We start from the raw sequence: 11,872 nt of genomic DNA on the forward strand, positions 1-11,872 counted from the left end.
AGGTTGTATGTGGTTGTTCAAAGTTAAGTATGGAAATACGGGAAATATAGAGAGGTTCAAGAGTAGGCTGGTGGCCAAAGGTTACTCGCAGAATTATGGTCTGGATTAGGAGGAAACCTTCTCCCCCAGTGGTGCGCTATGCATCAATTCACTCCTTAAATGCATTTGCTGTGCAGAACAAATTTAAAATTCACCAGATGGATGTCATAACTGCATTTCTGAATGGAAATCTGTATAAATATATACATGGAACAACTGGAAGGCTACGCCATTCCAGGGAAGGAAAATCTTTTGTGTAAACTGAAAAAAATCACTGTATGGATTAAAACAGTCACCACGCTGTTGGAACAAATCATTTTATGAACAGATGATGGAACTGGAATTAGTTCAGAGTTCAGCAGATCCATGTGTTCAGCAGATCGGAAGGGTGGAAATCTAGCAATAGTTGCAGTATACGTGGATGACATTATTTTGGTTGTTGATAGTGATGATGAAATAATCATTATAAAGGAAGCACTGAAGGAAAAATTCCACATGAAAGACCTTGGAAAGCTCCATTACATCCTTGGACTCAGTGTTGTTCAGGATGAAAAGAATTGCTGTGTGTGGTTAAATCATCGACAGTAATTGTTTGTGTAAAACTTAAAATTAAGTGGGAGTGTTAAGAATATTGAGATAAGTGCTGCCACCTATAGTTAGGATTTTTTTTCTGTAATGAAATATTTTCCTTTGGCTTATTGTGTACACAATACACTGCTACTCTTGGAGAAATCTGATGAATGCACTTTTTAACCTACTTTTACTAGAGCGATGCTGGCTTTGTAAACTGCTTGCAAGTCATTTAAACATGTATGGGAACATTCAATTTTTTACGCATCAATGAGCTTTGAGTGTGTGTTTTATTATATTGCGTATTATACTTTATCTCAGACAAGTCTCAGATTTATTGTGTTATGTGATATGGTTTCAAATAGTCAGAAATTGTAATTTGAATTTAGAAATCGATTGGATGTCAATGTGTATCAAATTTATGATATTTGTTTAAAAAAGGATACACAATTTTTTCTCAACACAAATTTATTACACACAAATCACATTGTTGGTATTTATGTCAGAGAACTTACAAATGTAAAGTATAGGTGGGACGTGTACAATATACATGTACTTCTATATATATCAAACATAAAAATAACATAGATATTAGAATAAATATAAAATCGGTTACACATTTGCTGATACTTGGAGAGATGGAAAAGTTGTCACTGGTCTGCCATTTTCACGAAAGGATGCTGTGTGTAAAATAAAATTTGTTCAGAAAATGTTTTTTCTACATTATACCCATTTTAGTAAATTAGTCTCTGTACATTATAAGTTTAATATCTTTTTATAGTGTACAGCATTCTAATGACATGCTCACAAGTTAAAGAGTAAATAATTCCATATATTGAACTACAAATTTTTACTGATACGATTTGCACAAAGAAAAAGTCAAGTTGAACTGAGATATGACTAAACCATTCTGAGCATTGATGAAATTTTTGATGCTTGAAAAAAAGAAAAATTTTATAAGTGTAAATCCAACAAGAACTATACAAGAATCTATAGGAATTTATTTTCAACCAATCCTTTGTAAGCCCATCTTCAGGTTTGAAATCTACTGACAGAAAATGTTACACATACTTTATCATAAAGAGCATTACAAATTACAAACTGAAAGTTACTACACATCAGCAGCTTTACAAGTATTTCTATAACTTGAACAATTCCCAATTGTATAAAATATATGATATGCTATAGAACTTTCCTTTGGCATGAGAGTTCAACTCTAACAAGGGGTGAAGAAGAAACCATTAAAGAAATGAATTTTTCCTCAAATTACTTAAAAGAATATTTTACACTTTTTATAAACATTTTCAAAAATAAATATTTGTTTTCAATGGGAGTTTAATGTACATGCATTTTTAGTAGATTTGTTTAGTTTTCTCTCACTCATGCATCTAAGAAAGTATTCAAAAATGTGAAGTGATGTTATATTCTTTATCATGTTAAAATGTGTGCAGACATGCATAAATGGTCTAAACATAACCTATTAACACAGTTATTATTTCTATTTACATTGCATAATACTACAGTAAGTCATTTACATAAGTTGTTTATGTATGTACACCATGTGTATGTATGAATGATGGCAAGGAAAAATGTTAACACTCAACAAATTTTTGTTATGACTAATATGTATAGAGAACTACCTATTAGGTGAACTGTACAAAATAGAGTAAAAATCAAGTGTTTTCTATCAATGGTTAATGCATAAAAATTTAAAGTATCTGAAAATTAACTTCAACAAAACCGAGTTGTGTAATGTTAAAAATTTATCATAGGAACATTACTATTCAGTTCAAGCACTTCTCCCAGTTACAAATCAACTAAAATAAATTGGAATTGCTGGATTTAAATGCAGCTAAAAATTTTTATTGGTGAAAATATTTACATCCATCAGGGATGTAAAAATTATTCCATTTTTTCACCAGTAAAAGTTGATATTGTATGGAATTTACAAATATTACAAAATGAACAATATTTAATTATGAGGTGGTATCTTAAATTGAAACTCCCATACTGTTAGATGAACAGCCAAGCATAACAGTGAACTTTTACTGACACTGTGTTTATCAGGATGTTAGGTTCAAAGTAGAACAAAATATCCTGGTAAAATAACAGTAATTTATACCATACCTTTAAAAGTTCAGAAGCAGTGTATCACTTATCTAAACATTTGTCTAGAAAATCTCTGAAGACTGGAGACAAGTTCTTTGTTGTTGTTGGGTTTTTTTATCACTGGCTTGTCATTTTATGCTATGAGATGATATATCTGAAAAAAAAAGTGTGACTTGATGAATAATTCAATAACCTAACTTAACTGCTTAAAATAAATCTGATACTAAAAATTTATGTATATATAATGAAATATATACATGTATTTATATATATATTAAACATTTTAACCAATGACACTAGCATTAAGTAGTTTCGACAGTCCTCCTTAACTATGTCTAAATGGCTCCAAAAGTATAACTATAAGGTGGATGAACATTACTGATGAATTATTTAACATGTTACTGTTTAATTATAGAGGGTTATCAATATGGTGGTGATAGTATTACAAAATATTCAAGAATTAAATGTTCATACTTGTTGCCAATGTTGTGCTGTTCATCATTATGTTTAATACATCTGTAAGTATAAATATTATACAAAGCCTTGTTTTTGCCTTTATTATAGCTGTTCCCTGTAGTTGCTGGAATACATTCTGGCCAAAGTATACAATTGTGTTTTTAAGAGAAAAGAATGTGTTTTAAGAATCCTAGTATTGTGGAACAATGGTAGTTTTTATGAGAAACATTTGTGTTTACTAAAGCAAAGTGATAATGCAGCCAAATTTTTAAAAGATTTTAAAATTGCTGATGAAAGACTAATTGTATCCACAGGAAGACTCAATTAGATGTATCAAATCAATTTTGTTCAAATGCTTTAACTTTCTTTTCCCAATTCAATGGTTTTATAACATTTAAAACCTAAACAGCTTGTAAAAAAAAAGAGAGAGAAACGGGAGAAATTCAAATGAAACGAGAATGAAATTCAATCATTTTTTACTCCTGAGCTGTAAGTATTGACTAGCAATACTTACCATGAACTCTCTTTGACCATAATAAGGTGGTTCATCTTGAATCATTTCAATAGCTGTTATTCCTAATGACCATATGTCAGCTTTGGGCCCATATTCTTTTCTCTTCACCACTTCTGGGGCCATCCAGTTGGGAGTGCCAATCCTACTTGTTTTTTTATTTTAGCCTGGGGTGAGTTGGGCACATGACCCAAAGTCTGCTGCATAATGGAAAGAAATTTATCATTTGAGAGAAATGATTTGTAAAGAATTTCTAGTCAGCCTCAAAAATTAACGTAAAACATATTAAAACTTTTTTTTGTTACAGTTTTGTAGTCAGTTCAATATGACCAACTTAACTAACAAAAGATTAAGGTTTTAAAAAGTCATTTGCTTTATCTAGCCAGGTATATAATATCCCTTTTATGAGAACAAATAACAAGATTAACTTTGCATTATTTTTGTTCAGTCTCCCCCTATCAAATTACCCACATAACAAAACCATCTTTATAATGTTCAGACATCATTTATAACAAAATAAAATTATCATCATTCATTATAAAGAAATTAATAAAATAAATATTCAGTGGTTAACTCTAATCTATTCTGCTCCTATTGTAAAATAGAAGTATTTAATCATTGAAGTGCACAATTAAATCTTGTAAACATGCAAAACATTGCTACAAATTGTCCTTTTTATATATGTTTGTTGCTTAGATCCATAATTAATAGTAAGTTATAAAATGTTATCTTCAAGTTGCTGGTGTTAAAAAAGCAAAATACAACTGGATAAATAATGTTCAAAACAATAATTATTTTATACATAATTCAAAGTATATAGTCTGGAAAGTAAATATGTTTGGCCTAGTGTGGCCAAGTGGTTGAGACACTCGACTTGTAATCTGAAAGTCGTAGGTTCATATCCCTGTCACATCAGACATTATAATGCCCAACCCCACTATTCATTAGTAAGAGTTGGCAGTGTGTGGTTGTGACTAGCTGCTTCCCTGTAGTCTTACACTGCTAGATTAGGGACGGCTAGTGCAAATAGCTCTTGTGTAGCTCTGTGAGAAATTCAAAAACAAACTAAATATGTGTATCTAATGAATGTTAAAAAAGTAAGTTTAAATTATGAAATAAGGATGATAAAATTGATGTTCTTTAATATGAATTGGTCATCTGGTAATTGTATAATTAAGGGTTATTTTTGCAAAACATGTTACTTGTGAGGATGACACGATATATGTCAGAATACTAAAGTGTGTGAAACTTTTAAAGTATCATTGGGGTTTTACTGATTTTAATCATGTATATTAAGTTATTTGTACTTTTGATATTGGAAATTCTCTTATATTTCTTAGAATTGTGTATAAAATAATCATTTTTAAAACAGTAGTGAGTTATATAACATCGAACATTACACAAGTGCCAAGGAATTTTAAAACAATTTATTTTATAATATCCAAGTATCTAAAGCCAACGGTAGTAAATACAGTTTGAGAGTGACATTATTTTGTTTATGCCATGAATCTCCCTTGCTTCCTCATATGGCCCGGCATGGCCAAGCGCGTTAAGGCATGTGACTCGTAATCAGAGGGTCGCGGGTTCGCATCCCTGTCGAGCCAAACATCCTCGCCCTTTCAGCTGTGGGGGTGTTATAATGTAACGGTCAATCCCACTATTTGTTGGTAAAAGAGTAGCCCAAGAGTTGGCGGTGGGTGATGATGACTAGCTGCCTTCCCTCTAATCTTACACTGCTAAATTAGGGACGGCTAGCACAGATAGCCCTCGAGTAGCTTTGTGCGAAATTTAAAAAAAACAAACAAGCTTCTTCATATGAATTATTCATTTCCAAACTTTCAGTTATCCAACCAGAAACATTTCTTCTTTACACACCTTCAAATAATCTATGATAATTTATTCTAACAAAGTGGGCTGGCATGTCATTTGGCATATGTTTGTACTTTTGCTAATAAGCATATGTAAAAGCCTGACTTTTACATCAAGTTATACTGATTAATGGCACAATACATAGCTATGTCATGCAGTTGGTTTTATTTCCTTTTGTATTGGACATTTACTAAAAAATAATTTAATCAAGAGTAAACAATATTAAATGCTTTACATAGCTAGAAAATATATTTCAATAATATTTAAAGATTTGATATTGAAATAAAAATGAAATAAACAGCCACAACATAACATGAAAATATCAAATATAACAACTATTTAAGATCAATATAAGGAAAACGTACATATAATAATTTGAAAATGAATTGGAAAGATACATAAAATTATAACTCTACGTATATTGTAAGGAACATAGGAATAAGGAATATTTATATGGTTGGAGACCAATAAACATTTTATTCAGTAACATAACTCACTATTTTGACTGGATTTCAAGAGAGAAAAGTTTCCATGAAACACTATCTACACATATAATAAAATAATTTAAATTTTGCAATCTAAATATTGTAAGCCACTGAAATGTTGTATAAGTTAAACATTATTATAAAACATTTCACTGCATATGTTGTGTCTACTGTATTTATTTCTTAATTTGTTAATTGTGGCTGAAAACCAGAGGTGTGTCAAAGATGCACCTAAAATGTATTTTTTTTTTTATATTCTGATCTTCAATAAACAAAAGAGGAATGTGAAAGAGAAAAAAATATCCACAATTAGCTTGTTTTTCTAACAGCAAGAGCTTGAAAATTTAAAGTTTAGACAGACAGACTTTGAAAACAATTTCTGTATTTGTTCTGTGTTTGCTATGTTTATATAACTCTTATAATACCTTGATAGAAGTATTGTTTTTTATTAATATATATAAATACATAAGTATATATATATATATATACACACACAAATATTCTTGGTTTCAAAATAAACCATCACTTTAACAAACTTGTTTTCAACTAGCAAACACTAGCAAAACCTTCTGTTTTAATAGAACTGCAAGGCTAATGTATTGCCAAATAATCTATGCTTAAAGGAAATTTTGTTACAAACAAGCTAACATATTTGGAACAGCATTTTCACAAAGGCATATGTCTAAAAACTTACTTAATTTTACATCACTACCTATTTCAAGCAAAATATTATCGCTTTTGATGTCTCTATGGATTATGGTGGAGAAACTTTAATCCCTGAAGAACCTAAATGAAATATGAATTTATTTCAACTATTAATATTTTAAGAAATTAATATCAGATATTTGAAACTTTATATCTGTGTGTGTGTGTGTGTGTGTGTGTGTGTGTGTATATATCATAATATTTGGAGACAACAGTACAAATACTGAGTGAAAGAAGAAAATATTAAAGCTGTTTATATTGATAACTAGGAAAAGTATTTGGCTTCACACAAGTTATTATGTTGATATATTAGTTGGTTTCTCATGCCCTGATTATGATAAAAGCATGGGCTTTATAGATTGAGACCAACAACCTTGAGGGATTGCCTCTGTGCAGTTTTAATCTTAAATTGTTTCTGAATTAAGGTATTTTCTGTTATATTATGAATACTTTTAATAGAAAACAAATATCTTTAATGAATGGAGACAATAAATTAAAAATAAATATTTTTCCAATTCTGTCATTTATATATGTCATGTTATATTTCCTATACACAGGCTAACAACAATATTAGACTATTTTTTCCAAGCAACATGACATAAAGGCCATTGCTGGAAAGCATTGTTACCAAAGTGCACTAGCTTCCCTATATATTACATGTTGTTATACAAACTAAAGTACCCAGCTTTGCTCAGGTTATTAGGTTGATATATTTTACACTAAAGAGGTGGACTGGTCATTGTGCTATGGCATCTGGGCCCCAGCTCATAATGAAATGGTAAAGACTCAAGTCTGCCTGTGCTACATCATTATGTCAGTGTGTATGTTTTCTGAGCCCATTTTAACACAAAAGTATACCCTATATACCTTTCTTGCTAAACAGCACAACACAAAAACCATTGTTATCAAAATGCATTGACTTCTATAAATTAGAAGTTGTTATATAGGAAAATACTTCTTTTCTGTGTAGTTCCACTAATTGACCTCATTAAAAAGATACACATGAATTATTAATACCCAGGTGCACACCCTCAGGGATCCATTAATATGGGTGCAAAAGTTGAGTCTCTGTGCTCTTTCTTCTTAGAATTATAGAGTCACATATACAGAGACAAACCTTTTTATTATTATATATAAAAAATGTTATTAGTGTAATATTACTTACACAACATGCATGGTAGATTTTACGTTTCCACTTGCTCCTGGAAGACTAAACCATTGTCTGCAGTAATATCTAAATTATGTGTTCTTCACAACCTTAACTGGTTGTTTTTTTTATTTTGCATAAAATCAATTCTAAGATCGTAAAATTTTAACTTATTTTCAGGCTGAACCATTTGTTAAGTGTTTCTGGTATTTATTTATTTTGAATATACTACACACTTAATATCAAAGGTTTAAGTTTTAACATGGTTCAGACTGATATTTAGTACAGTTAAAACTTGCCAATGGTAAATTTAAAAAAAAAATTGACATGTTGAAGATGTGTTTCCATATAATGCACTGGAGGTGAAACTTATTGTAAGTTCACATAACTTCACAGAGTTTATACTATGATATTCTCATCAATTTTAGATGGAATTACACTATTACCAGCTGAAATCTTATTTAAATTGTTCTTTATCACTGTAGAAATGAAAGTTTATGGAAGTATCCATTTTTTGCAACTTAGGTCATAAGAGTTTTTGCAAGGAAATAAAATAATCATTCTACAGACTTAAGTAAAATACAATCATCAGATCTCTTCTGTAAAACATTAATTAACAACAATCAATCTCACATACTTTTCTACAAACTCCTGATATTTCCCCTTCTCTCATGCAAGCTTTGGTTACAACATCAGTCAGAGGCCCACCTGACAAATACTCCATTACAATCTAAACAAACAAAGTTTAAATTTTCACTTACATTTTGTTCTTTACTAAACTCATACGTACTAGTAACACAGAATAATTTTTACTTCCTGATTTAGGATTCTGTCAGTAATGACATTTCTAACAAAATACTGATACCAAAATTCTTCCAAAAATTTATTCATGAGGTAGGAAAAAGTAACAATAGTTCTTTAGCCTACTTTAAGAGATGAATTTGTATTATTTATAAAGCTGTGTGGTTCACAGAAAATAAATATATTAAATTCAGTTTTAAGGGTGTTGAACTAGCAAAGAATACTTTTCTACCTCTTATTTTTTCTATTTCTAATTTTCATTTTTTACGAACTCTTTTATATAATTGGTGACTAAATCTGTGATCTAGTTCCTAACACTTATAAAAAATTAAGATCGTATTTTGTGTAAAAAATTGATTATTTAATGTTTATTGTATTACATATTAAACAATGTTTATAGCATTTCCTAATATAATGTATCATGTGAGCTGCTAATAATTGAACAAACTCAACTTTTCTTGTATTAAACAGTTTCAACAACCATACAAAACTACATTCACCTAACATACAGGGAAGATGAACAAAGCAATGGTATAAACTAAAATGTTACAGATAAACCCAGTGGTGGGATTCAAAAATTTTAAGAAGGGGTTCTCTCAAGGGAAGGCCTCAATAATAACGGGTTTTCTTACTTTTCCGGAAGTCTATACTGATACATCATTTGAAAAGGAAAATAATGGAAAAAGTGCTTTAAAATCTTTTATTTATTTCATTTTAAAAATTTCCAAATAGTCAATTGATTGTCATCATATTTGTCCGTTTTTTTCTGTTTCACTCTATTATCATCTGCACTGTGATTATTGCGAAGCCATGTTTTAACAAAAGGAGTAGCATCCCATAAATCGAAAGGAAGGCCAATAAGATTAATCGTCAATAGGTTTCTGACATTTTCTACTGTGAGGCGGCTTCTTTTATCTGAGGATATAATATTCATTCTTGAAAACCCTCTTTCTGCCTCTGCAGAACTGATGGCAATCGTATTCATAATGGTTTTCGCCTTTTGTATACTCTCAGGAATTACAGGATTATTAAAATCTTTCAGGACATTTTCCACATAATCACGAAAATCATTAATGGGAATGTTGTGATGAAATATTTTACAGAAGCCATTCAACTTTTCTTCCGCAGCTTTCCATGGGACAACAATTTCCTGAATATTCCAAGTATTTGGTTCCAGCAAGTTCAGCAATTCATGAAGTTTGTTGTAAGCTTCCCGGTCATTGTTCTTGGATATTAAATGATCGCAGTCCATCAGCCTTTTTTTCATATTTTCGATTATTACATCAAGTAAATTGTTACGAGGAAGTCTAACAAATCTATTATTTTTGATAAAATGGATATCCTTAAATTCTATCGTCGATTTCTTTTTCAAATGTTCCAATACCTTCTTTCAGTATTTCAAAAGCCTTAATATATCTCTTTATCAGTTTCTCAGCTCTTGACAAGGTTAAACATCTAGCTTGAAGGGCATCAGAAAGTAAAGAAATTTCTGTCAGTATATCTATCATCAGTGCCAAGTCATGAAAGAAATATGTATTGCCAAGACGCGCAGCCATTCCTGAAAATTTCGTGTCACTAGAGAAATATCTGTACAATGCTGGATAAACACGCCATACAGCAAGTGCAGATCTCAAACTGCAAGCAGCCCATCTTGGTCCCAAAACTCTTCCTATCTTCAGAATTTGATGGCCAAGTTCTTCTGAAATTTTGAAAAGGTCCATTTGGTTTTTTGTTTGATTGGTGAAAGATTGTGTAGATTTTATCCATGAATATTTTGAAGTGATTCACTTGTTCTACTTCTCTGACAGAATCATCCAAAATAAGTTGTAATCGATGATTTAGGCAATGCCAAATGATAATATTGGGAAATTGCTTTTAAATCGAGCGCCCACTCCAGAATTACGGCCAAGCATTACGCTTGCCCCATCTGAACAGAAAGCAATCAAATTAGTTTTCAAATATTCATTATCGAATCCGGCACGGTGCAAACTGTTCAACAATGACGTGTATATTGTTTCTGCTCCTCGTCCATTCAATTCGACCAAATCCAAAAAAATGGAGATATATAGCAGTCTTCAATCTTTAAGAAAGTAACGAGTACGGGCTTGCTGGATATGGTTGAACTTTCATCAATGATGACACAGATCTTTAATTTCTGTTCAATAATTTTTGTGAATACCTCTTTCCTTATCTCATTTGCAATGTGATCTGTTATTTTCACAGCAGTTTTTCGAGAATGGAGTCCAATACCCAAATCTACTCCATTTTTCATTTGAAGCTGAATCTCATCTTTGACATCAGAAAAGGGACGATTTCTTTTTGCTAGACTGTAGATTGTATTAAAAACTCTATTAGTAGAATCCACATGCTGTTCAATTTGTCAATGCATTTCTCAATCGAATTATTAGCACGATCTTTTCGGTGCGTAATACAAATGCTGTGAGCTTTTGATGAAAAGTGTTTATTCATCTTCTTTCTTAGGGAAGCTTGTTGAATTTTTTATCTCTTCCAGAAGGTTGAACACTGCAAGTGACCCATTCTTGTGACATGTGAATTCCTTTCATGTTCACTAATTTAAAATAAAATTTGGAACATATCACATCCAACATTTTTACTACGAACAATCAACCCATCGTACTTTTCCTTGAAGTTCATATACTGTTCTATACTCCAGCAATCTGGAAGATCGAGTGTTTCAACTTCTTCACATTTACCTTCAGCGACATTCGCAGTACAACTTTCATTAGAATAATGCCGTAAAATTAACTTTGTTTCATCGTCATTTGCATCTTGCTTTAAAGGTTCGGTTCTAGAAACTTTACGAAAAAAGCTATCCATATCCTTTTGTCTCTTCATTTTAGGGTCCGACGTCCGAGCACTGAAATGAAAGTATTTTAAGACCTTCACTATAAAACTTATGTAAGGTCTTTATGTTAAATTACTTTCTTTTACAGAGTGAGGCGTAAATATTGAAACATAATTTAAAACTAAATTAGACTGATAGTTAAACAATACAGTTATAAATGGAATTAGACACAGAAAAGTTGAAAAGAAAATAATAAATTACCTTTCTTTGTTCCGAAATAAAAGATGTGCTACAGCTGAGTGAAACTGTAGTTTATAATTCCCGCCTTAGGACAATTTAATTGAACTTAATTGGGTTGAACTAATTAATTGAAC

General features: G+C 30.9%; 1 protein-coding gene and 1 pseudogene across 1 annotated transcript; both read right to left on the bottom strand.

The window, feature by feature from the left end:
• Positions 1-3,696: 3,696 nt before the first annotated feature.
• On the bottom strand, positions 3,697-8,727 carry LOC143225012 (uncharacterized). The gene is made up of 2 exons (XM_076453647.1): positions 8,529-8,727; positions 3,697-3,885 (listed from the first exon to the last, which is right to left on the bottom strand). The coding sequence occupies exons 1-2, from the start codon at positions 8,613-8,615 to the stop codon at positions 3,793-3,795; spliced, it is 180 nt and encodes a 59-aa protein (XP_076309762.1). The 5' UTR covers positions 8,616-8,727; the 3' UTR covers positions 3,697-3,792.
• Positions 8,728-9,045: 318 nt separating this feature from the next.
• On the bottom strand, positions 9,046-11,548 carry LOC143227339 (E3 SUMO-protein ligase KIAA1586-like; annotated as a pseudogene).
• Positions 11,549-11,872: the final 324 nt, after the last annotated feature.

This window comes from Tachypleus tridentatus, chromosome 9, assembly GCF_004210375.1.
Source record: "Tachypleus tridentatus isolate NWPU-2018 chromosome 9, ASM421037v1, whole genome shotgun sequence".
NCBI lineage: Eukaryota > Metazoa > Arthropoda > Merostomata > Xiphosura > Limulidae > Tachypleus > Tachypleus tridentatus.

Excerpts from the sequence above, each read along its gene's own strand:
- LOC143225012 (XM_076453647.1), bottom strand. The coding sequence starts at position 8,615 with ATGGAGTATTTGTCAGGTGGGCCTCTGACTGATGTTGTAACCAAAGCT. Across the intron at positions 3,886-8,528 it reads TATCAGGAGTTTGTAGAAAA|CAGACTTTGGGTCATGTGCC; the intron begins GTATGTGAGATT and ends TCCATTATGCAG.